Raw genomic sequence first — 27191 nt, forward strand, 5'->3', positions numbered from 1 at the left:
ATAATCTCAAACCATTTTTATTGTCGACGCCAAAAAAGCCCGACTTTCACTGCTTCCAGCTCCTCAAATGTGGAGATTTGCTGCTTTTTAAATTGAATATATTTGACTTAATAATGTATAATTTTACAATTAATTGATGCACATAATGGTTAGCTGCAGCCCTCATGTTACATCCTGACTTGTGTGTTGTATCTGCCCACTGACTTCATAAGATCAGTCTTAGCTTAGAAAATGTGATTTCACATGACTGTGTCCACTTCAGATAGAGATATGGTGGGTGTTTGTTGTGCAAGACACTTTCTCAGTGCAGTTACCATCATTATCACATCCTACAAGTCCACTTAACACATTACAGATTCTGAAGCGGTCTGCAGCTTTGCTACTCAGCTCTCTTGTCAAGACTTGCAACAGACCCAAAAACCTACACAGAATTGATTTTACAAGTATGTGATTTAATATCAAGTCAGGACGAAGCTGCCGACATTAAGTTGCCATTATGGAAACATGGTGTAGGCTGCATGTACAAGAATGCCTATAAAATCCAACCTTTATGTAACGGCTAAGAGTGGCAGGCAGTGCAAAATGTAATTAACAGTAACATCCCTCAATGAATCAAGTCATCAGAAAGGGATAAGAGAGGGAATGATTTATGATTATACATTTCTGGGAAACCGGAACCTTACAGGTCATTGATTTCTCAAACAATTTATCAATTAAACTGGAAATGTGGAGACATAACCGGTTAAAACCATCAGTGGAGCAGATAAGAGCTGATGCCCTTCTCCAGTTTGTAATTCAGTCTGAGTGAAATGTTGCTCAGTTTCACCTCTTAACTTTTTGTGGGTGTGTGAGGTTGGACACATAAGAGTGTGTCTATTTTTGTTTCCATGATGCATTTTTAGAACTTTGTCGCAGATAGTAAAATGGTTTTGTTGTATTTGGACCAGCACACAATCAAGCACACACATAAATTGTGGTTTATTTTTTAATACAAATGAGATGATAGTGTAGAAAAACATGTTTTTTTCATTGACCTCAACATTGTAGAATAAAATGACCAACACATTAGACTAGGGCTGGGCGATAATGGCAAAAACCAAAATCACAATTAATTGAACTTTTAACCTCGATTACGATTAATGAACGATTATCTCCACCCTTGATGAACAATTATGTATTTTCAGTTTCTTTTTCTTTGTATATTACAATTCCCTCGGACAATATTTTGTGATATTTTCATACATGAATATCTTAAGGGAGTGAAAATAATGATGTTTTAAGGTGTGACGCTGTGGTTAATGTCTAATTTAGGCACAAAACCCACTTGATTAGAACTATGAAAAGATCATGGTTTGGGTTAAAATGATCACTGGAGACAAGTTTTCAAATTCCTTAAAGATATGCAACCTTTACTGTCATGGTAACAGTGAACACCACGATTAATTGACATGAGCAAGATGAAGTCGATTAGAGTTTCTAAATGTCGGTTTCGATTATTTTTCGATTAATTGCCCAGCCCTACATTAAACTGTAAGTTCATTTTGGCTCCTTCACAAGTACTACCACCACGACGTTACACTTCCAGCTAAGTTGACCAACAGTTTTTTACTCATCAGCTGATCATTCCAAAAACGTGATGAGCAGACATGAACAGCATTTTTAATCCTGTCTTTTCTGCTACACTTCATAATAAAAATGTTTCGCTGCACAATAATATAATCTGCACCTGTACATTTAACAATTTTAAAATGTTAACAAGTTTCTTAGTGTCATCTTTTGTGACAAACACCAATGTGGGAGCTTGTTACAATTAAGTGATTAAGTATCATGTTAGAAGCTATAAATTAAAAAAATTCTCACAATTAACAAAAAGTTAATGGCAATATAGACTGGCACAGTATTCACATAATTAGTGCATTGTAAGCTATAACAGCTGCTCTTCACAGGGCACTGTGACATTAAAAAATCAGGTTACACAAAAGACACAGAAGTATATAAAAAGGTGAGTTCATTAGTAATTGACCATTCAGAAAACAATATTTTAGTAGCAAAGACAGAACACCTCCATAAAGTTAGCTGTGCACAGAAAAGTGACATATGTGTGATTCATTCAACGTAGAAATGTAACAGAAGAAAAGAATAATCCAACTTGCTGTTATTTTGGCAGCCAGTGTAACTACTGCATCATTAAATCTAAAGTCACAGTGTGAATTTATATTCAGCCACAAATACTAGTTACTGTTTTCTAGCAGACGAGGTGCAATTAATTAGTGTTCATGCTCAGCTGGTGAAATTGTGAAAAAGGCTGGCTGGTCGAGGTGTCTTTCAGCATTTTGGCTGCAAATAAAAGTAAATGTTCTGCCTACGATACTAAGCTGTTTACAGTGTTGTTTGTACCAGCACCGTAGTGATCTTCATTATAAAAAAATCCTTCATAGTACCTCCAGGTCTTTTGACAGCCTCTCGTCTTCCATAATCAGCAATTTGCAGACCTGGACTGACTAACTGGATTCTTGAAGCTATCACTCAGGCTGTAAATGGCTCTTATTAACTTTCACCAATCATACTCTATTAGTTTTATCAGTGGTGAAACTCGTCGAGGTACATAGACCAAAGCCTTCAGTGTGCTGACGTTATCAGCCTCTCTTCTCTTACTGTCCCTGCGTTAGCACGGGAATGTCGATCTCTATGGCAGACATCCGTGAGCGGGAAGAGTAGCGGTGGCCGGCGTAGCTGGATGCGTAGCCCTGAGAAGGAGCATAACTCTGCGAGGGAGCGTAGCTCTGTGAGGGAGCGTAGCTGTAGGCCTGGGTCCCTCCCACCTCTGACCCGTACCCATCTGCAGCAGAAATCTGAGACATGTACACCTGTGGTGGTGCAGGGGCAGCCACACTGTGTGCGTAGGCCTGTGCAGCCACATAAGGCTGGGAATCGATCACTGTGGGAGGATAGGACTGTGGTGGGAAGGGCTGGGGACCATAAACTGGGGAGGGGGGATACCCGTTAGCAGTGAGAGGCTGAGCGGACAGAGAGGTTGGCATAGATGGCAGGGGCAACCAGAAGGGTGAAGGCAACTTCTTACACATACAGTACCACATGAACATCAGCAGGGCAGCGAGCATCAGTCCTCCAGAGCAGCCTATTGACACGTACACAGCAAATCCATCAGAGAAAATGTTGTCATATTTGATGTTCATCTCCTTGGTGCAGAACAGGAACCACACTGAGGGTGCGATGGCGACAGCTCCGCCCAGGAACAAGAACATCCCGGCCACCAGATGGCAGCCTGCGCTGTTCACCAGGAACCGGATGGTTTTGATGTCTGGCTCGGGTTTGCCTGAGCAGCAGCAGGTTTTACACATCCCAGCCATGCACAGCAGCAAGGCCAGAGAGCCAAACAGCAGGCCTGTAGGCAGGCAGAACTGCAGGAGCCGCAGATCCAGCTGGTCCACTTTAGAGTACCACTGGAAACAAGACAAGAGATGATTCCTGTTAGGACACTTTAGGATATAAAGTAAACTTTACAAATGATTTGTGAGCCGAACAACACAGGATACACTTCTTTGTAATACCTCTGAATCATAGTAGTAACATCCTGAATAGCCATCCTGTTTCACACATTTAGTCCACAGCCCATCGTACACGCTGACATTCTTGGCATTGCGATTGAAGGTGACCAGTCTTGTTACACGCCACTGTGGGATAAACGCTGCCACAGCAATCCCTCCCACAGACACAAAGGCAATGATGAAGGAAAAAGCGTTGGTGGCGTGGATGTCCCGGCACGACATGATGGTTGGTGCTGACAGGAACTGAGGCCACTGGGAAAGTTCCTTGTTTGAACAGATGAAAAGAAGAAGCCAGACAAAAAAATTGTCTGGTTAGTGCACTGGAGCCATAATAGCATAATTTTACTTCATACAGAACTCCTGATCTTGGGGAAAAGGCACAGTTATACAAGTTAATCCACAAGTTAACCCACAAGACCACAAGTTTGGGTACCCCTTGACAAATAACATATTTTGTTGATTTTTTTAATTGAAAAGATGTAAAAACAGACCCTCTAGATATGGAACAAACACAATATTTTTCAGCAAACATTAATGCATACTTACTTTTTACATCATAAATGGATCAAAAATAATAATAATGTGCAAAGGTTTGGGCACGTTAAGAGTTCCTAAGTCTGTTTCTTATTACAAAGTCTCAGGTCTTAATGAGCTTGTTAGGTTTGAGGCATGCAAACAATTGTCATTAGGAAATGTCAGCTGCTACTTATTTCAGAGCTTTGATTTGGACTCTTCAAACATTGTGTGAACTCCAGTTACTCCAGTAACCATGGGCTCCTCTAAGCAGCTGTGTAAGACTCTGAATATGAAAGTTATTGATGCCAGACTTAAACATAATTGAAAATCTGTGGATAGATAAAAGAGCTGTGCATGCACGACGGCCCGAGAATATTGCAGAACTACAAGCCTTTTGAGAAGAAGAATGGGAGAAAATCCCCCCAAAAACCAGAATTGAAAAAAAAGTGTTTGAAAGCTGTGATATATGCCAGAGGGGGTGTTACTAAATACTGACTATGTAAGGCGCGCAAACTTTTGCACATGTCACAATGATGTTTTAATTTTTGTATGCTTACTTTAATGTCTACTGAAAATATTGTGTTTCATGTTCAATATACTAGCTGTGTTAACATCTTTTCAACAAAAAAAATCACCAAAATATGTTATTTGTCAAAGTTTTGCATACAACTGTATTATTGAAGTAAGCTATCTATGCCACAGACTGACCTAGCTTTGGGCAACCCCCACCCCCCGACTGTACTTCTTCTATTCACCACAGTGTAGTTGACCCAATATCTGCTGTCCCTGAGAAACAATGCCCTCATTTCATTAGCAAACAAAGTGGGGATGACTCTGTGGATGAGTGTCTACACTGCAGTGCATTACATAGACTGAACAGCTACACAATAAGCAATTGAATAAGATGCTCAGGCTTTTTTTTTTAAATGTGACAGCCAGGGACAGTGACTGACCATGGCTCGCACACTTGATCTTCATGGGCTGGCTGGATCGTGGCTCTATTAATGAATTGTATGTCACACACAAACCAAAGTGCAGCATAAGGAAAACTGTTTCATTATATATCTGGTTTTGAACCAGAAGCTCTACACAGTTATTAACATCCTTGAAATAACTTCTTATAATCTGTTTTAAAAACAGCCTCTTATTAAATACAGGCCCTACTGTGTTAGCAGTTTAATTTTTTATTTAATTTAATTATTTCCACGTTATCTTCTTTTATTGAATATTTTATTTTACATGTTAAATTGCCATATTTTTTAAATTGTAGTCTTGAATTTGACTTAATTCATCGTGATCAGCCCATAAATAGCAACTACAGCTTGATTTTGTTTTCTCTTGTCCAGCTATCGTGACTAAAAACACACAATAAAGTGTCTAATATTTTAGAAGTTATTGATGACTGCAGCTTCCTAATCAAAGTTAATAAGAAAAGTCGATTAAACATCTATACAAACACATACTGTTTATTCACGTCCGATTTCGTGGGCATGAAAACACACCTTAACTGTGTAATAATATATTTTTAACCAGTTATTACATTATAATACACAGCTGCAGTTGAGCTAACAGCTAGCGTTACCAGCTACAGTAGGCTAGCTCTAAACATACATACATATACCTAAATAATGGAATACAGTGGTTATTTGTATATAAACATACGATCAACAGATGTGTGGTAGCTATGGATTAACTAACCAGCATTTAACACTTGTATTAGGTCGTTTCCATTAGTCGGCTAACTGTTAGCTGGTGGCTAATTCGTTAGCACGACTGCAACCTGTTGTTTCCCAGATATGAAGATATGAAGCTCAAACACGGTAACAGAACTACACAATCATAGACGATGGTACCTTATATTTCCAGCAGTCCTGTTGTGTTTATAGCGAAGGTGGTGGCATTACAGCATGGTCCTGTTTTACACATTTGAACTCAAACCAAACCAGGAGCCGAGTCGCTGAAGTCCAGCAGACTGAGGTACAAACAGGATGTTGTTTACAGGCTGTTTGAGCCCTCAGCGCGGACTCACAGGTGGTTAGCAAGAGCTGACGTGTTCATAATAAATAGTATGTTTCTTAAAATAATTACCTATTGACAGAGATAGATGTAACGCATACAATTAGACAATGAGAAAAACACTAGCAGATACCAAAAATAACAAAGAAAGCAACAAATAAATAAAACTATAACATTCTCCCAAAATAGCTACATTAAAATATTAAAAATCATCCTCCAGACATGAATTAAGACATATAGAAATACTCTGCTTAGAAACAACAATGTGTGTCTGATATTCATTAAAAATAAAAGTCCAGAATCTATGAATATATTTAATCTCAGAAGCTTTCCTGCGGGGCACATGATGTCTGGTCCCTTACTGTAAAGTTATTTTTCAGTGTATGTGCACTTGTCAGACTTGTGTTAATTGAATATTGGACCTGGAATGGCTTTAAAAACTAGTTGTGATGTCAGAACTCATGTTTGTAGGTCCACCCCTTAAAATCATATCATATATTTTCACTGAGCTCAGATAAACTTTTCCCCATCAGCTGATTAATGTGAAAACAACCTTCTAGTGTCAAACTCTGCACATACATCATTCTGCACCGAGAAGCTCAAACATCCAACTGAGGAAACAGCAAGCAAAACACATTTTTGAGTGGAAATATAAATATGATAAAATAGACCCCTAAAACAATCTCTTAAATTGCAAAAATATATAAAGTTGGTGGTCAGCTGTGTCATGCCGCATGCAGATTTAGAGGCAGCAAAGTTTTTTTAATTAGGCTGCCCAGGTTGAACAATATATTCTGTCCAAACCCTTTTTAACCCTCTTGCTAGTTTCCATAGTAGCCATATGAGCAATTTTAGTGACGCATGTACTTTTCTTCTAACATTATGTGCCTCAGTCCAATGACTCACCTAATGAGTCTTTCAGGTGCTCTTTGTCAGCTTCTTTGCAGTGAGTTTAGCAGATATACTGAAGTGGAGAAGAGTGTGGGTTAATATTAATAAAAAATGTCAGTCAATGCCAATCTCCCTGGGAGCCTGAATTCATTTACCTTCATTTTAAGATTTTGCAAAGGTGATTTGTCTTTATGTTCAACATGGAGAACATAAAGAAAAGGTCTTCACATCAGACATTCAGCTGTGATGGCTGCATTGGTACATTTGATTCAGTTTCTAAGTTATGTCATGATATGTTTCCTCTTTTTTTGTCTTTCAGGGAGATGTCCACATTCACATGATTTACAAATCTGGAGGTCAAGAGGGCCTTCGTGATCTCTTAAACGGTAAGATTATGACTAAAGACATGAGTTGAATTATTAATAGAAGTAGTGACAGTCGTTTATGTGTTTGTGATTCTTAGAAAAGTGTGTCTTATTGTTGTGTTCCGATACTGTGCTTGAATACTGATAGCGCTAAATTCCCTAGGTGATCTTCCAGAGCCGCCTTTTCCCAGCCCTCCATTTCCTGGGTCGAAAGTTGTTCACAGAAGAAAAAAGAGACAGGTATGGCCCCTCTGCAGGCATATTTGTTGCAAAATCATCATTATTGCAGAGGAATGCTGATGCACTCATGTTGACTTCACTGTAAATGTACACAAGTGTTTGTTTGAGTCAAGTTAATTATGCTCTGGATGTTGTTTGTCCAAACGTGATTATGCCGATTCCCGCCCATATGTATTATGTTAATTCACAAAGCTAAAGACAGAGCGCTGTTTCCTGGCTCTCCTCCCACACAAAAGCTCTCCACCTTTCGCTCTCTTCTTCATGAAATATTTACATTATGAGTAGATGCTGTTTCCAGCAACGTCTCCTCTCAGACACAGTCAGATGTCTGCAGCTGTTGGTCTCTTAGCCCTGAGAGCTGCTCTCATCTTTATTTGGAAGTTGGAAAACAGACAAATCTGATTTGCAAAGTTCATCCTTATTGATTTATCATTTCTTTTCTTGGTGTATTATGAGACATGAGTTGATCTTTGTGCTTACTCTGTGTGCTGTTCTGAAATTCCTTTTGATGTTAAAGGTCTTGGTTGAGGAAAACTGTTTATGTGATTAAACTGGCAAAATGTTGTTGTTTTTTCAGGCTCCACAAGTGTCACGAAGTGTAGAAGATGAGACCAAATACATTGAGTTGATGGTGATTAATGACCATTTGATGGTAAGCTTTTAATTAGACACACAGTTATGATAGATTGTATACTATAAAATAATAACTGTCTTATATTAATGTTATTCTGGAGCCAGAAATAAGTTAATGTTTATGTTGCCTGCACCTTTAAATGCCAGCCGTCTGTAAACAAATGTTTCAATCCTGATAAAAATGTATGGCTACAGCTGCACATTTTCCCAAAAATATTTCCTCTATTCCATCTTCTTAGGATTCAGTTTTTTTACTTAGCTATACTCAAACTGGAGTAAATAGAGCAGTGGACCTATTTTCAGCAGTGGATTTAATACACTACTGAGTTACTTGTGGCAGCAGGACCATGTCAAGTATGTGGGACTGACTCAAAATAAGCTACATTGTCCATGTTTTTTGTAATCAAAGAATTTGTCTCTCAGTCCAGTGTTGTGGCTCTTTCGTGTGTTTTTAAAAAAAATAGTTTTTGTACAACAGCTGAGGTTTATGTCACAAAGTAAGAAGCTAATTCAAGCTTCAGCTACGGAGACAATACATGCTTGTAGGATGAATTCATTGCTGGTGTGGGTCTTTTCACAGGATTTGTTGATAAAAAAAGAAAGGTGTAGAATATCACCAGACTTTAAATTGCTGAGAGCTTAGCGCAGGCCAAGAGTCAACACTGTATATGCACTTTTAAGGCACTTCTAATGCCTTCTTCTGAAGGACCTTTATCATGCATAACACAAATGCATGACTAAGATCCACTGGGACTGAAATTGTTTTGCACACAATAAAGATTATATTTGGAATCTAAAGTGCAGGTGTTCAGCCCTGTTATATATTTAGCTGGCTTAAAATTAATTTGTTCCAGATAATGGATAACATTTTTATTTGTCTCTTCTCCATCCCTTTGTCTCTCTCTCTCTCTCTCTCTCTCTCTCTCTCTCTCTCTCTCTCTCTCTCTCTCTCTCTCTCTCTCTCTCCAGTATAAGAAGCATCGGCTTTCCGTTGGGCACACGAATAACTATGCTAAGTCAGTGGTCAATATGGCTGACATGGTAAGAATTGTATTGATCCTCTTCTTGGAAAGCTTGCCACAAGCACTCCCAAGTATTGCAGCTCAGCACACATTGCACTGATTTCTCATTTAACCAACCTCACTCTCTCCATTTAAAACCTCTCCTTGCTTATAATACACCGCGAGCAGCCATTAAACAGCCAGTCATGAGTTTTCAGGTTTCAGAGGACCGAAGCAGCAGTGGCATCCCGACAGCACTGAGGCAGATATTTAAATGTTTGATTATTTGTGGCCACATCTCTGCGCTGTGCTACTGAAATCTGACCTGCAACAGGGTCGTGTCTGTAAGTTGATAGGCTGGTTGAAGCTAGAGAAAGGTCATGCTTTTTGTCATGCCCTTGAAAATGATCATATGAAGCAGACTCTCTTTGGGAAGTACTCATTGATTTCCATGTACGAGTAGAGTTGCCTTTTTCTCTCCAGTGTGTGCCATGCTGCTACAGCACTGAAGCCACATTAACAGTGGCTACAGTGGCTAATTACCTGTACAGTAGGCTACATAAATTATACAGACAAAATTATTATAACATCACAATTTATCAGTACCATGAACAGGAAACATCAATCAATCAATCAATCAGTTTTTATTTATTTAGTGCTAAATCACAGCAAAAGTTATCTTAAGGCATTTTTCACATAGACCATACTCTTGAATTTAATGAATTAATTTAACATCTGTTGCTATTGATACTGATATACTTATTCAGCTATTAGGTTACTGTGTATTATGCACTTTTTAAACTTTCAAAATGATCATTATTATAATTATTATTATTGATGTTTTTTTCATATTGACATATACCACACAAAAATCAATAAAGGAAACCCAATCTCTCACACGCACACACACACACACTGGGAGAGAGGGATAACAGTAACTGAAAGTAGTTCATCTTACCGTGTACCAAGGACACAAAGCATAATAATAGTTCATATCATCTACATCAAAAATAAGATAAAAAACAATCCGTATACATACAAATACGGTCAAATTGAGTCTGTGTACTGCAGCAAAGGACCCCAAGGGTAATTAAAACACTGTTTCTCCATGTGGATACACAAAGCTCGTACAATGCTCATCAACAGAGTTATTTGTCTGTGTGAGGGGAGAGTTAAAGAGTCCTCTGAGCATCCAGAGAGAGCCAAGTCTGTGTCAAGAGAGTCCTGTGGGATGTACAATATGTTTACTGAAAATGTGTGATTTCCCCATAACCAGCAGCCTGTACTGTAAAGTGGATATTTTGATTGATTGAAAGTGTTTATATGGGTATAAGACAAATCAGATACATGCAAAAATAAACTTGTTAAAGGCTCGCTTATTAGCTGCTCTGTAGGCAAACACATCTCATGGATGAAATGTGCTCATTTGTCCTTTCATGACACAGACCATGACTTAAGACTTTTTGTCAAACTATTATTCTCGAAGTTTGAATGAAGTTTGACACCTTCATTTCCAGGTAGAAGTCAATCAAATTGGGATTGAACCAAGCACATACTATACTGACTCTCTCTCTCTCTCCCACTCTATAAGCTTTGTCTTGAGTCTATTGGTATTCAGTTTAAACAAACAGGCTTTTCTTCTCCTCTCTTTGCCAGTGTGTACCTGGCCCGGGGCCCTGATAGATTTACATCTTATAAAAACAAACATTATTATTTGCTATCCAGGATGCTCTTGCTGTGTCCTTCAGACTGGTACCCTTGTTGACCATGTCTAGCTGCCTGTAATGTGCTGCTGTCGACGGCAGGATTATACGGATCATTCTTACAACACTGACTGCTTGACTGCTGCTGTCATATTAAACAGCTGGAGATGTTGATGAATATAAAACATGCCAGTCACTTTTAATATCGATCAGTGTCATCTGGCATTTTGGCACTTTCAGTCACACAAGGACGTTGAACTTGAAGTTTTAATTTCCAACAAACTCACTTTGATTCACCCAGATTTTCAAGGAGCAGCTTAATACTCGCATTGTGCTAGTCGCCATGGAAACCTGGTCAGCTGACAACAAGTTCAACATTGACGACGACCCCATGGTGACCCTGAGGGAGTTCATGAAGTATCGGAAAGACTTCATCAAAGAGAAATGCGACTCTGTTCACCTCTTCTCGTGAGTTTAAATAATTAATAAATGATTTTATGCGTGGCTGGTGCAACAGCTTTTATTAAACAGAGAAATGTTCTCTCTTTATCAGAGGAAATCGTTTTCATAGCAGCTGGGGAGGAGCTTCCTACATGGGAGGAGTTTGCTCCCTCACTAAAGGAGGGGGAGTCAATGAGGTGAGGCTTGAAACACCAGATTTTACAAAAATGTATCACTCACCCACAGTTGTCATTTACACATACATGACATGTAGGGCTGCAACTAGTGGTTATCTTAAGTAACGTTAAATCTGTCAATTATTTTACTTAAAATTCAAGAAAATAGTGAAGAATGTGCATTACAACTTCCTAAAGCTTCAGGTGATGTTTTCAAATTGATTTATTTGTCTGACCAACAGTCTTAAACCCAAACATATACAGTTTACGATCACATACAACAAAGAAAAGCAGCAAATCCCAACAGATAAGATGCTGGAAATGATTGGCATTTTTGCTAGAAAAAAATAAAAACATTGAATCAAATATTATGTAATCAAATATCAAAATAGTTTACTTATCAGTCATTGAATAATCAATTAGTACCTTCACCTCTAATTACATCTATGTAGTGTGTTCATTTTACACTCTCAGTAATCTCAAACCTACGGTACGTGCAGCACCACTGCTCAGATACACCTGCCACACTGTTCATATGAGGCATAATTTAGTTTTCTATTTCTATACTATGGAATCATTTTTTTTAAAACTAAAACTTTTTAACTTTCAGTTGAGATGTCATCATTTCTTTTCTTTCCAGACTAATCTAATATTCTGTTTGCTGTCTCCCTCTGTTTCTCTCCTTGCTCTCTGTCTGTCTGTCTTTCTCTCTGCCCAGTACGGGAAAACAGATGAGATGGCCATAACTCTGGCTCAGTCTCTTGGACAGAACATCGGCATCTTCTCTGACAAGAAGAGGATCCTCAATGGTACACAGTTAAACCTTAATGAGTCCTTCATTTCTCACTTTTATAATGTAAGCATCCCGTCTGTGTGATTGAAACATTTTGATGTGTATTTTTTTTCTTCCAGGCGAGTGTAAATGTGACGATCGTTGGTCTGGCTGTATCATGGATGATGTTGGGTAAGTTACATTTGATTTACATTTCCCCCTTAAAGCCACAACAGTCATCACTGACAGATGCATGTAACACAACACATTTTCCAACAAACTTGTAACCATACCATCTGTAATCCCAAGTGATTATTTACTTTTTAAATTGTTGCATATATTCAAACTCATAAATTAATACATTTATTAATAATTAATACATTGTGATATACATTTCTTAGGGTAAATATTCTTATATCATCCACGTCCACTGACATGTTATTGTAGTTTGATACTTCACCACTAGGTGTCAGACCAGTTTGTTTCAGTTGTACAGTGTTATGTAATCTGCTAAGATTAGATATGACGTGATAAATCAGTCTGTGTATGTTTTGTGTTGTCAGATTCATGCAGTGCTCATAGTCATGACAGTGTTTGTCTTAGAATAAGTCTGTTTACACATCTGCAGTCTATTATATATACTATGCAAGCTTGCTTGGCAGTGTGCCACTGCAAGCGTATGGATGTGACTATGTGAGTGTCGTGTGAGAGGCTCTGTGATGTGTGAATGTTTGAATACCCCTCTTCTTAAATACTTCTTGCATTTCCCCTCTATCCCGAATGGGACAGCAGGTGAGCAGAAGCTTGGCTAGAACGTTGCCTGTGTGGTTTTGAACCAGCTGGCTGCCTTGGAAGAAGGGTTGTCAGTCATCACAACCTTTCTCATTTCATCCAACAGCACTACAGCCGCTGTGGCCCCAGCTTCTCTTTTTTATGGAAATGATATGAACAAATACAGTTTGATGTCCCTTTGTTCACACTGGCTGTATTTTTCATAATCATTTTGTAAAATTTCACATATACTTTATGTATATTCTTTACTTTTGCCGAAGTCACCGGCTGATCAACTTAAATCTTTATTGATTTGGTTACTCTGATTATTGACAATAGGCTCCTTCTCACTCCTGCCCTTTGAAAGTCAGGACTTTTCATCACTTCTTTTTGTCCATATCTAACCAATTGATACAGTCTGCAATGTCATTCTCATCTTAGGCCAATATTTGTCTTATTCATGTCTTTGTAACTGCAGCACACTCCCCTAACAATCCCCATCCAGATCCTGCTCTATTGGGTTACCATAATAAACCTGCTATATTGTTATGAGGTCACATGACAGTGGACAGGTGACTCTGTACTGTTATGACCCTGTCTTCTGTCAATGGACTCAGGCCAGATCTATTTTCTCTAAAAAATCAAGTCAATGGTATTTCAGACACTTGTATTCAATGAGCGACCTCAGTCATGTCCATTGACGGAAATTTCTTTTTTATCCCCCAGCACTTGCATGTCTGATCAACCTAACCTCACTAAACGTATTAATTATTCTCACATTATTTTCACAGGATTTATTGATGGCGTGTGTATGTGTGAGGGTCTGCTGTTTGTGTATATGAGCGTGTGTATTTTATACACAGTACATGTGTGTGCATGGTGTGTGGTTGCTTCTTATCTTAAATCCTAACTACACCTAACATGAACTGAACAGATGGCACAGTTCTTAGAGAAAAGACATGCAAATAAACATGCGTTAAGGTCGAGTTAGGATTTGGCAATTGTTGCTTTTTATTTCCTTTCTGTTTTCCTCTCGTTAAAGGATGGATGCTGCCATGAACAAACCAACAAAATATGTATTTTAAAGGGTGAATCAACATAGAAAACTATATTTTTGTCTGCTTTAATGTATTTGAATATTGTGAAATATAACAAGGACACAGAGACATGAAACATGCTGCACAGTTCAGCAGTATTGCAGAAACAAAATAATTGTGATTTTTATCGACACTGCAATGTCCACTAACTACCACTAGGGGGTGATAGCTGACCATGAATGAATGAATGAAACATACTTAATTTAATATTTCTTATCTTACAACAGGCAAATAAATACTGTAGTATTTGTGTTTTAATCTTTTGGAATACATATTTTGACCCCTCTCTTGTACTTTTTTTACAGCTGAATAATGATGTTAGTCCACATTGTTAAAACTGTTGTTCTTCCTCTGGTGACCAGTGAATCATTTAAGCACATTTTATCTTTGTCTCACCCCTTATCACTGTTTAAAGGGGGATGAACACTACAATATTTTGACAAGATGCAGCCTTGGCATACATTTTAAAAACTGGGTCTCAAACCCCACACAGCAGAATATTCAGTTGGCACAACTTTGAACCTGATACGTACAGGAAATCTTTCTGAAATATTGTAGTGTACTTCATCCATCATTAAAGACCATTACTCACTCCTCATACCACCATCATCTCCATAGGTGGCTTCATTTAGTCACATGACATGTCATATAGCAACAACCTCTCACATCCTTTGACTCCTTCTGATTGAGCTCTTAGTGAGTCTGTCTGTTATTGCATTGTCTCCTGATGAACCACACCATCAGAGCCACTCTAGTAGGATAATCCTGATTGTGCAGTAGAAGATAATAATATTTAAGTGCTGCTCATTTTTGGGGACAATGTCATTAAAAGCATTAGAGTGTACACAGGACATTAGATTTTAAGTGGACTGAAATAGATGTGGTCAAATACTTCAGAGGCTGATTTGGGCTTCAGGTAAATGTGTCATCTGGAGCATTTAAGAGTTGATGATGCCATCTTTAGAGCTTGATTTCTGCTCTGAGCATCAATGAAAAGTTGCTAAAAATTGAATGTGATCATTTCAGGTAAACAAATGATAATGCAATAACTGTTCAAATGAGAATCATCCACGATATTCAGGTTTATTTCCAGTACATTATATTCATAAATGCATCTTGGAATCCATTTACATCCTGAGTCTTCATGCACATTTCACAATTTTAGCTATACTGTATATCTACCCTCATGTTATACTAAGGATCTCCTCTGAACTGTGAGTATGGTAACTCTGTGACAAAAATATTTATGGTATAAGGTATTTGTTAAGAAAAGCAAACTTCATAATATACGACAACCCTGCCATTCATTCGTCTGTATTAATGTACTGTAACAATTTCAGGTATAAATGAGTGTGTAATTATTCATGAGCATATGAAAAAAGTCCATTTGTGTGGCTTAAAATATTATTTTGTGTTATGTCTTGTCCTGTAATGTGTTTTGGGAGAAAGCCCTCTCTCTCGCACAGTTTTGTCTGAGGATGCTGTCTGTACTGTAGCCATGGTAACGGCATAATATGCTGCGGTTGTGTTGAACAGCTTCTACCTGCCCAAGAGGTTCTCCGACTGCAACGTGGAGGAGTATCATAACTTCCTGAACAGCGGTGGAGGAGCCTGTCTGTTCAACAAAACTATGAAAGTATGAAAACACACATATAGTAGATATATATATATATATATATATATACACATATCTCCTCTGTAGTTTAAATGTTAATTTACCCTTTTTTACCCTCAGCTGTTAGACCCTCCAGTATGTGGTAATGGCTTCGTGGAGCCAGGAGAGGAGTGTGACTGTGGCAGCCCGGCAGTGAGTCAATGGATGCTAATAGGGAGATGATATACTATAGAGGGTTAACTTGATAATCATCCGAGGTCATTGTAATGTGCTAATTACCCTGCAACTAAACCACTTGCTGTGTTACGCTTTGTCTAATAAGAGGTAATTTGAACTAATGAAGTAATCATCAAAGAAATCAAAGAACTGCATGTGCAATGTTAACAGTTATTGTATGATTATAGAATTTGTCCAGAAGGCCTTCTGTTCAAATCCACTGTATAACAACAACTTACTTAAAGGATAGGGTCACAAATTTTCAAGTCTGGTCTCCAAATGAATATTCATATTCATAATATATATATAATATTTTTCTTGCTGTAATCATTCCTCCTGTTCATTCTGGTCATTAGACAATTCCCTCCAAATGCACTTACCAATTATGTGATGGGGAACAAAATTCACAAGCCCCCTTTTGTGCAAAAATGTATTTAAAAGTTTATCTGAAGATAACATGAGGCTTCAACCATCTTATACATTTGTGTCTTAACTGATAGTGTTTTCCTTTCCAGTTGTAAGATAGTAACAAAAAGAGGGAATCTGGCACTAAAATAACTAACTTTGAAAGATCATGACTCGATTTGACTAATTTGGAGGGCAGAAGCATTACATTAGTTTCAACATTTTAAATATATGTTTGGACGGAAGGAGGGCTGTTGATTTAGTCCCCCATCACTTCCATTGAAAGTGTATTATGAAGGGATCTCTTAATGACCAGTATGAACAGGAGGGATGATTACAGCAAGAATAACATTTGTCAGTGTTCATTTGGGCACCTGACTGTTGTTTTGACTTGAAAAATTGTGATCCCATCCTTTAAATCAGTCAGCAAACAGCCAGTTAGACAGATGAAGAAATCAATTAAGAGCAGTTTATGTCTGTTCTGTAGGAGTGTGCCAGAGAGGGAGACAACTGCTGTAAAATGTGCACCCTGACCCAAGGATCCAAGTGCAGCAATGGACTCTGCTGCAATAACTGTCAGGTACGATACAAACTCACTCACTCACTGCTACTCCTTCCATCTGCTGCCAGGGTGTCATATTGGGTAAAATAGTCAAGCAGACGGATCGGCACCTTAAGTGTTTAGACTGAAATGCCGTTTGTAGTCTGTCAGTTTCAATTTTCTTTCATGTCAGTCTACATGAAATCACAAACAAAGACAACTCTAATCATTTTGATAGAGATGCTGCTGTATAATTTGAGACCAATTGGAACAATGGGCAATAAGTTTAAGATACTTCTTCTTTACTGAGTAAAATATATCTAAATTGTCCTTTGTGGATAGTTAGTTAAGTTAAGTTTGGTGAAGATAAAAATGTGTATCATAGATAAAGATGTGGGGTGTCAAGAGGAGCATGAAGGGATTAATTCCTGATTGTGGCCCTAGTCCTCTGACACAACACCTAATCACAAACACCTACAGTCTGCTTGATGTTTATTTTATGCTCCTACAGATGGAGTTCATGGGAGTTGTGTGCCGAGACGCAGTGAACGACTGCGACATCCCAGAAAACTGCACAGGAAACTCCAGCCAGGTAAGCAGGAGCTTCCCTCACACAGTTCTCCTGCAAGCAGAGCTAACACATTTTAAAATATTAAGAATCATATGACAGTAGTTTTGAATTTTGTTTTCTTTTTAAATTCTTCCAGTGTCCACAAAATGTGCATAAGATGGATGGCTACACTTGTGAGAAGGACCAGGTGAGATGTTTGACAGGTTTTTTTTAGATCTTGCAATATTTTACATTTACACCTTCTTTTTCTCACAGGTGACCATTTTGACACTTCTTTAAGAGATGTTTTATCTCTCTTTTTTCAGGGTCGCTGCTTTAATGGCAGGTGTAAAACCAAAGACAGACAGTGCAAGTACATTTGGGGAGAGAGTAAGTTTAATACATTTTGTATTAAAAATGCAAGAAATTGTTGTTGTTTTTTCAGTCCGCTTCCATCTCTACAAACTAAGCAGATCTTCAAGAAATAACATACATAATTGGTACATAAGATGTCTGTTCCAATCTATAACTTCTGGTCATGTTTCCTTCAGAGGCAACAGCAGCTGATAAATTCTGTTACGAGAAGCTCAACATCGAGGGCACAGAGAAGGGTAACTGTGGGAAGGACAAGGACACTTGGATCCAGTGTAACAAACAGTAAGAACCTCTGTTACTAGAAGCTGTGCAGTTGTGGATTATTCTCCCCACTGTAGTCTTCAGTTGTGCCTTTGTGTTTCAGGGATGTTCACTGTGGGTACCTGCTGTGCTCCAATATATCACCTGGCCCACGCCTGGGAGAACTACAGGGAGGGCTGACCTCCTTCTCTGTAGCCCGGCACAGTGCTTCTCTGGACTGCAGGTACACACTCGCTCACTACTGGCCCACATTGTTGAAAAAAACAAACACTCAGAAAGCCCAACTGACAGCCTGAAAAAGATTTTTAAAAAGACACAGTATGTTTTAAGCAACTGTAATAAAATAGGATTTATTTGCCTTTGTTGTCTAAAAAAATCAAAATCAAGCTTTAGAGTCATTACCTTAAGATCAAGGGGGAACAGGCCAAAGTCACCTGTCATAGTGGTCTCAGTTGTTCATAACGCAGCATGGCTCTGAAGCACAGAAGAAATCATGTGTGGACGAATACATACATGCACAGTGGATAAAAAGAACAAAGTCAACTGATGATAATAATTAGTAAATGTTACAGATTGGTTTCTTTTCATGTAATGCTATAGCTTTGTAGATATACCATGATAAGATAACATATACTCATATATACTGTTCAGCCCTACCTTTACTGGTATTAAATGCTGTGTGAGTGACTCAGTCTTGTTTGTGTGGCAGTGGTGCACATGTGCTGATCGATGGAGACACTGACCTGGGTTACGTCGAGGATGGGACGGCCTGCGGGACAGACCAAATCTGTTTCAATCACAAATGTCTCCCCATCCATCAGTTCAACTTCAGCACCTGCCCTGGGACCACAGACAAAATCATCTGCTCTGGACACGGGGTACAAGGATAGAGTGCATCCACACACACACACACACATATGCACACATTATAGGGATTTAGCTGAAGCTTGATCATTGTTGTTATTTTTTATTTTTTAATACATTGGCTTAGTATTACCTTTTATTAAAGGCTTGTATGTCAGTGTGCCCCTGTCTCCTTCACCTTATATTCACCTTCAAGACCTGTGGTGAATATACAAAAGTAGAAATATTTCAGTTTCTTAACATTTTTGTGCAGCTGATACACATTTTTGTACATACTGTAGACTGTGTTCTGGGTTAAATTTGACCCTTATTTACTCAAAAATCACCATTCAGGTGGTCTCTCTCTTAAATCTGAGACGTTACACTTATGGAACAGTGCAAAAACCTAATGTTTTTAACTATTCTTTTTTTTATTTTCTTGCTGCAGGTGTGCAGTAATGAGCTGAAGTGTGTGTGTTACCTGGGCTGGGCAGGAGAGGACTGTAACTCCACGTCTCCTCTCAGTTATCTGGTGGTGGGACCCACTGCCGCAGTTTCAGGTAAGGCTTTTAATGCTCTCACTAGTCACTGCCTCTGTCTGTACCTCTCTATGTCCCATTTCCTCTCATTTCTGTCCATTTATTCTTCTTCTCTACTCTTTCCATCCCACTTTATTTCTTTCACTCATTCCTTTATCATCCCCTCCCTCCACAAATCCATTCACAAATGTTAATATGTTAAATATTACATGTTTTTTTTGTTTGGGTTTATTTTTTTATTGTCGATTGTTCATCACATTTCTCTTTATTTTAGCTTCTGTGTTGAGTTCATGTCTGCTCATGAAAACCAGCTGCATTTGCATTCACTTAACCATGCATGTCATTCTTTTTGTTTGTCATTATTTTTCACACTCATTCTTTGTCGACAGGCCGATGTCTTTGACGGAGTGACTAGAGGTCAGATTTGAGTTCCTTTTCATTGTATTTGCCCTGTCTTTGATGTCATTTCCTGGTCCTTTTCCTCTCTCACCCCAACTTCAGCTCACCTCGGTCGGTTAATTCTGACCGTTATTGAGTTTTTAATGTTATCCTGAATGGGAACCTAACACACTTCTAAGTTCCCCTCAGAGTAGTGCTGAAGGGTGACAGCAGTTTAGTTGTTCTCAGTTGATTCCCCTTTGTTCTCCTTTTACACTTTCCTTGCTAAGTGTACTGTGTTCTTGTGTTCAGCTGCAGTGATTTGTGGTTTGTTTATCCCCATGTGTCCACGTTATTCAGGAAATTAGAGAAACACTTGCAATTAACACACATTTGGCCTCCTTCCTCCCTCTCCTCTCCTCCTCCCTCTTCCTGTGTCTCAGGTATCACCAGTACCAACATCATCATCGGGGCCATCATGGGCTCCTTCCTCTTCCTCGCCCTCATACTGGCTGTTACAGCCTGGTGCTACAAGTGAGTGTCCCAGTATCCTGCATGTGTATTGGTTCATGTTGACAAAAGTTATATCAATGACGGACTCTCATGAGGATACTCCTACTTCTCTTCTTCACAGGAGCTACAAGCAGAGATGCTATGTCGAGTCAGAGGTTCATCGAAGATTCTGCCGGTTTGCTCACTTTACTCTTATGTGCTGCTGTTGATTTACATGACAGAGCGGTGATGTGTTCTTGTTCTTTTAATGTTTTTTTTTATTTAAAAAAAAAAATTCACAATGGTTTTAATTTTTGCATTAAACAGAAAAGACAGAATGTGGTGAATAATCATAGGCTTTGATTGCAAAGGACCCCTTTTAATTAAATGATCCAAAACCCAATGCAAAATATGCTTTACAAATCAGGGAAGTGGGATATATGGAGAAAGATAAATCATTGTCCTGCAAAAGAGCAGTGGTGGATGAAGTACTTAGATCCTGCACATTTAATCTGTAACAAGTACTAGTCCTTCATTCAACATTTTACATTGGTAAAATTTCATAAATAAAATTATTAATAGATAATATACACTGCTCACCAGGTATACGATTTAGCTGAGGTGCTGGAGCTAAAAAAAAAAAAAAAATCAAACCTAATGAAAAAAGCATCCACACACTCAAATCTGTGCAAGAATCTTTTTTAATAGCGATCTTTGGGTCAGACACCTTCTTCAAGGCATTAACGGATAGCGGGTGAATGCAGCAGTATAAAGAGCTCAGAGCACATCACATACACATAAAGACAAATTGTCTGTCTATTTACAAAATGTAAAATATACACAACAAAATACAATAAGCAACAGTGGAGATAAATGCTGTGTACGCATCAGGCTACAGCCATCATATAACATGGAACATAAAGATTCTATTATCATTTATTTATAGCAAAACACTTATATTAAAAATCCTCATTTAGACCCAGTGGTTGCAGTGTTCCTAATCAATAATTTATATAATTAAAATGTACTTTAAGTATTAAAAGTAAAATTACCCATTATGGAGAAAAAAGAAAAATAAGGAAAAATAACAAACAGCAAATAAAAACAGACAAACAGTGAACTTAAGTCTGAAACAAATCATTGTATTAAATGGCTGATTATATGTTTTTATAAAAAATCTTAATCTGCAAAATAACGACAGTACTAACTACAGATGTCAAATAATTGTGGTGGAGTAAAAAGTCCAGTATTTCCATCTGAAATGTAGTGGAGTAGAAGTATAAAGTTGCATACAATGGAAATATTCCAGCATTTTGAGTACCATCTGCCTGGAAAAAAGTTTTTTAGCTCCTCACTTGGGGTGCGCCAAACCCTTTGGCATGGGTCAGCTCAGTGCTGAAAATGTTTGAAAAAAGTTTTTTAGCTCGTAGTTTAGTAGTAAATGTACATGAAAAAAGACATAATATTACTGTTTACACTGCTGTTCAACAGCTGCAGTAAGAGAACAAACACACAAAAGAGCCAAGGCTTCAGGTTTCTTTATACTGATAAGAAGCTTGATCACTGAGGTAAACATTCACAACAAGACAGGAAAAAATATTTCAGCATAAGAAAGTAAATTACACAATCATTGAATGTCATAGATTGATGATGATGATGATATTGTGAAAGTGGGTATTTACCTTCTTCTGTATTTCCAGGCAAATGCCTCCAGGTGATTATGTAACAAAGCCTGGAGATGCAGACTCATTTTACAGTGACATGCCGCCTGGCGTCAGCACAAACTCAGGCTGCAGCTCCAAGAAGAGGTCAGCCTGCCTGTCGCACCTGCAGATTTGCACCCTGTCCTTCACTCCCTCCATCGCATCCATTTCTCAGAACATCTCTCTGTTTGGCTTCAGGTCTGCCATCTCATCGTCATTCATTCATTTGCTCGCAATTGTGTTTGCGTGTGTGTGTGTGTGTGTGTGTGTGTGTGTGTGTGCGTGCGCGTGCGTGTGCATGTGCGCAAGCAGCACCTGTGAGGCGTTCTCTCAGTCACAGGTGTAGACGAGCCCATATGTGTTCATGTGTTTAATAGCATGCTTTCATGAAGTGTCTTTCTCTTTCTGTGAGCATTTTACAAATGCCAAAATGTTCAATTTTGGTCAAAATTATGCAGAAATCAGCTCAATGCTCCATTTTCATGTCATGTTGCATTCAGCTATCAAGATGTTTCACAGTTTATAATGTTGCCATCTGCTGCGATGGCATCTTCATCTACTGCATTTATCTCAGCCTTCCCCTCGTCACCAAGTTTACAACAGATGCAAAACAACAGTTAATAATTTGTTTAGTTTAGAAGGACGATTTTGTACTGACAATATTTTGTCCGTTGCATATGTATCTCTATGTGTGTGTGTAGATCTAATGGCCTGTCCCACTCATGGAGTGAGAGAATCCCAGATGCCAAACACATCTCTGACATCTGCGAAAATGGGCGACCGAGGAGCAACTCGTGGCAAGGTAACACCTCCCCCTCACACACTGTTAGCTCTCTTAACAGTATGAAACATTAACTCCCTGATAAATAAATGTAATCTGTTTTTTATCTGTTTTCTCACCAGGAAATCTGAGTGGTAATCGTAAGAAACTGAAAGGAAAGAAGTTCCGTGCTCGCTCTAACTCCACAGAGTAAGTTCCTCGTGGCAAGCAGGTCAGGTTGAAAGGTCATTGAACATTGCACAGGGACAGCCAATAAGGACAAGCTCTAGTGGGAAATAAACTCTCTTATTGTTAAGGATAAGGCTGGTAAATCTTTAAAAACTGTCACAAATACAAAAAGGCTCAGTAATGATCTAAAACGGCTGGGCACTGTAATCTCTAGCAAATGTTGCTTAAACTGGAGTAAACAGTGTATTTGTTGGAGACTATTTTTAGGAGTGGATTAATACACATTTGGTGTGCTAGTGAGTATTTACAGAATTGACAGGAATAGACTTAAAATAAACTAAAGTGCCTGTGTTCATAGTTTTTAAATAATAGTTTCTGGATAAATTGATGTCTGTGATATCAGAGGAATAAGTGATATGAGGCTTTGACGACCCAGGGAACACTTGTTAGAGGGATGAATTGTTTTGGTGTTTTCATGGCATTTTTTTTGACAATAACAAAAAGATAGATTATTGCCAGCCTTATCCCTTAAAGGTGTAGCGGAGTTGGAAAACTCAAACAACTCTAGAAGAAAGAAATGCTCTCCTTAGATTAAGTATCAGAGATAAAAAAAAAAGTATGTTACACTGAGCTTCAGACAACAGATATAGCTCTCACATTGTCTCCTGCTGCGTGACTCATCTGGTTTGTGCAACTCGAAATCATGAATTATCTCTTTGACTTTTCTCAGAGCTTGTGAACAAATACATTATTTGCATATTTATATATTGCCTGCTAACTGTGAATGAACAGTGTGCATCGGCTGCATCCCAGCCTGCTGTGCCAGTTTGTTTGTTTGTGGGTTTGAAGGTCTTGGCATATGAAGTACTCTGCACCTGTTCTCATTGCAAGCATGAGACTGAGTGGCAAGAAGCGAACTGCTTGGGAATGATATGACATGTAACCAATATGCAACTGAGCCTGTAACACACAACACAGTTGTTTGTGATTTTCATGGTTGCTGTATTCATCAGAAACCACACACAGGTCTGTCTGCCATCTTCTCACCATTGTCTCAATTGCATCTTGGTGTTTGTTCAGGATATCTTTGCTCTGCTCTGCTTTCCTAAAATATTTACTCTTCCTCTCTTCCTCCCCTCCTCCCCCCCAAACCCCAACACTCGCTTATTTCTGGAGATTTTCTCTCATTTTCATTTCCTTTCCTTTTCTCTCTTCTCCCCCTCCTTGTGTTGTATCCATCACTCCCCCCCCCCCCCCCCCACAGGTATTTAACCCCTCGCTTCAAAACAGAGTTTTATGATGTAACTAAATGGGTAGAAGATGTGAATAGAAACACTCAAGGACCGTATCTTAGGTATTATCTCAGACCGTGTCCTGTACCCCACATGCTTGTCTAGAAACCCCCTCACTTTTGGTTTGATTTGTGGTTTGGTTAAAGAAAGTTAATAAAAAAAAACATCTGGCCTTCATGTGCATACGTTTTAGAAGTAAATAATCAGAGTAATATCAACGGCTGGCATGTTACGACTTGGATTTTCTGTAAGGGGTTGCTGCTGAGCATCAAAAAAGGACATTTTTATATATCTTCCTTTCAGTTTCAGTGAAGACGTAAATTTTTCATTTTACAGCTGCATTTTTACTTTGCAGATTTTTATTCGTATTGTGTTGATGCAGAAATGGCTCTTACTGCCTGTGCTACAACGATAATACTCATTTTATTCCTAATTTCTCCTCACTCCCTTCTTTGCTTCTCCCTCACAGTCTCTTGTTACTTCTGCATGTTGAGTGTTGTTCTGTCACTACGTGTCTGTCTGTCAGCCCTGCATCGCTCCCGGTAACCTCATGTGCATTTGCGTCAGTATGATGTCACAGCCAAGCCAGACATTTTGCTCGCTGCTCTGACATCATCACTGTGCTACTGTGAAAAACTGTAGGCTATCACTCTGATCTTGTCCAAGGTCTATAGATAATTACATGCACACAAACACAAGCTACCAGGTTTCCTCTACAACAAAGAGGAAGCTCATGGGACGCCGGTTCTGTAGCACGTACATTAAGTAAAAAATGTAATCTATAGACCTTCTCAATGTCCAGGAGCACATTCCTGCCTCTGCCCCTGTTTAACATCTACTGAAGGATAGAAAGAGTCCAACAGAGTGGAGAGATGTGGAGCCCTGGTTCCTGAAGTACAAAAATCAAATGAAATCCCACACGTGGAATTATATATACAAACAAGTAGCATCTGCATTTAAAAATCACAGAAAAGAGCATTTCATTATGAAAACAGCCAATCACAGAGCTTAAAATTCTGTTGCTAATGTCACCATTGAAGATGGTTGAAGTATGTAAAGTATGCAGATTAATTCAGCAATTTTAAACAATATATTTACTTTCTTGGACGAAAGAATTAGTTAAATGAATTAAATGTAACTAGCTTCATCATTTTAGGATTAATTCACCAACCATGGGCCAGTGTTTTGTTCAGGTAGTCATCAGGTAGTTCAGGTAATCCCTAAAATGCTAAAATGTACATTTCATGGTGATTAAGGTAAAAATTAAAAAAAGAGGTTTAGTCTTTTTTCCCATTAAATGTTTCTCTTATGAAGCATTTTGGGTTTCATAAATTAAACTAAGCTGACTTGATGTCTCAGTAGAATACATTTATCGATACAGCATTTTTTAGGCTTAAAAAAAGGTTAAAGAAATCGGAATAATCAAACGATATAGTTTTGTTTACACAACCCATTATAAGTAAACATTTTTTAACAATTGTCACCTCTGTTTATAGCCATTTTATTATTATTATTTTTTTTTTAGAGCTTTATTACCCAAAAAAATGATTTCACATTTCAGTGAGTCCTTTAGTTAGAGGAATTCCTTAAGTAACATCATTTTTTTTTACAAATACTTCTGGAACCAATGATTTGATCCACGTCTCCACTCTGTCCACTGTTTTGACTGAACCAGGTGTTTCAGGTCAGCACACAGCAGTGGTGTAAACAAGCCGCTGCACACGGGGCAGGCCTATTGTGTCTGTCTCTCTGGACAGGACGTCTCCCTCTGATTCTCTCAGTCTGTTTTTCTTTCCCAGCTTCGGTCTGGTCTGCTGTCCCAGTCCCCTCATCATACTCACTGCTCCCAGCATTCCTCGTTAAATCACACACTCTGATCCGGCTCACTGGACAGCAGAGGTTACATTTAGCAGCACGCTCTTCACTGCAGCTAAAGGTGGATTTCTGCTAATTATGGTTGGTGTGTCGGTCCCTGATGCTGAAAAAGTAATTCTGCAGCACAGTGAAGCATGTGAGTTGCAGGAAACTATGACTACAACCGCACCGCTGCTGGGAACTTTGTACTGCTGTGTACAGAGGTACAAACTGTGTACAGAGGTTGCCCCTAAAAGCTGATTTGTGGCCACATATTTTTTTCACAGATTACTTGACCTGTGTCTTCTTGTGGTGAACAGCAATATGAACTTCTAGGAGCAACTTCTCTCTGTAGGAAGATAAAAAGTGAATAATTAGAGCAGCCCAAAGAAGGATGTTGCCCAAAGTCACAGATCTAACATTAGCTCAACTTCCTGAATCTAACCTCATTTTTACCATCTGTGTCTTTGGCCAACTTAATCCTGCACCAATCAGAACAAAAGAAGCAATAGTTTAATAATGTTACTACTTCTTTTTTTTTCCAGGACACTATCCCCTGCCAAGTCCCCCACATCCTCTACAGGATCTATTGCATCCAGCAGGAGATACCCTTACCCTATGCCCCCCCTCCCCGATGACCAGAGGAAAGCCAACAGGCAGAGCGCAAGGGCAAGTATCAATCAGGAACACATTATGTCATTCAAAGTTGGTTTCGGACTGGAAAATTGATCCAATACATGAGAGATTCAGCACTGTGATGTCTAATCTTCATACTTTTTAAAATGTTGTGGTGTGTTTCATGGCAAGTTATTTTATCTATTTATTATCACAATATCACCACAAAAAAGATAAAATAAGACCAGCCTAATCATTTAAGTACAAGCACAGGGCCAAATCTCTGTAAACAAGAAGTGAAGTGACTAGCCAACAGTGAACTACAGAAAATGTCTTTGTTAATTTTCTCATTCTTGTCTCTTTTCCTTTTCT

The 27191-nt window shown here is 38.6% G+C and overlaps 2 protein-coding genes across 2 annotated transcripts in view; one reads left to right on the top strand and one right to left on the bottom strand.

Annotated features, from left to right (window-relative positions):
* adam22 (ADAM metallopeptidase domain 22) overlaps positions 1–27191 on the top strand; it is a 61885-nt gene that overhangs the window by 34656 nt on the left and 38 nt on the right. Inside the window, exons 7-31 of the mRNA XM_062422414.1 lie at positions 7312–7378; positions 7521–7597; positions 8175–8249; positions 9200–9271; positions 11236–11402; positions 11488–11572; positions 12270–12360; positions 12464–12515; positions 15728–15827; positions 15927–15998; positions 16915–17007; positions 17480–17560; positions 17676–17726; positions 17845–17908; positions 18070–18175; positions 18258–18377; positions 18864–19032; positions 19446–19557; positions 20358–20448; positions 20549–20602; positions 22107–22307; positions 22811–22911; positions 23013–23079; positions 24323–24412; positions 26750–26873. Of these exons, the coding sequence (XP_062278398.1) occupies positions 7312–7378; positions 7521–7597; positions 8175–8249; positions 9200–9271; positions 11236–11402; positions 11488–11572; positions 12270–12360; positions 12464–12515; positions 15728–15827; positions 15927–15998; positions 16915–17007; positions 17480–17560; positions 17676–17726; positions 17845–17908; positions 18070–18175; positions 18258–18377; positions 18864–19032; positions 19446–19557; positions 20358–20448; positions 20549–20602; positions 22107–22307; positions 22811–22911; positions 23013–23079; positions 24323–24412; positions 26750–26873 (2382 nt within the window). The remainder of the gene's footprint in view (positions 1–7311; positions 7379–7520; positions 7598–8174; positions 8250–9199; positions 9272–11235; positions 11403–11487; positions 11573–12269; positions 12361–12463; positions 12516–15727; positions 15828–15926; positions 15999–16914; positions 17008–17479; positions 17561–17675; positions 17727–17844; positions 17909–18069; positions 18176–18257; positions 18378–18863; positions 19033–19445; positions 19558–20357; positions 20449–20548; positions 20603–22106; positions 22308–22810; positions 22912–23012; positions 23080–24322; positions 24413–26749; positions 26874–27191) is intronic.
* cldn12 (claudin 12) lies at positions 979–6066 on the bottom strand. Its single transcript, XM_062422415.1, has 3 exons — positions 5939–6066; positions 3573–3833; positions 979–3464 (listed from the first exon to the last, which is right to left on the bottom strand). Exons 2-3 carry the CDS (start codon positions 3789–3791, stop codon positions 2652–2654), a joined length of 1032 nt encoding a protein of 343 aa, XP_062278399.1. The 5' UTR covers positions 3792–3833; positions 5939–6066; the 3' UTR covers positions 979–2651.

This window comes from Scomber scombrus, chromosome 7 (assembly GCF_963691925.1).
Source record: "Scomber scombrus chromosome 7, fScoSco1.1, whole genome shotgun sequence".
Lineage (NCBI taxonomy): Eukaryota > Metazoa > Chordata > Actinopteri > Scombriformes > Scombridae > Scomber > Scomber scombrus.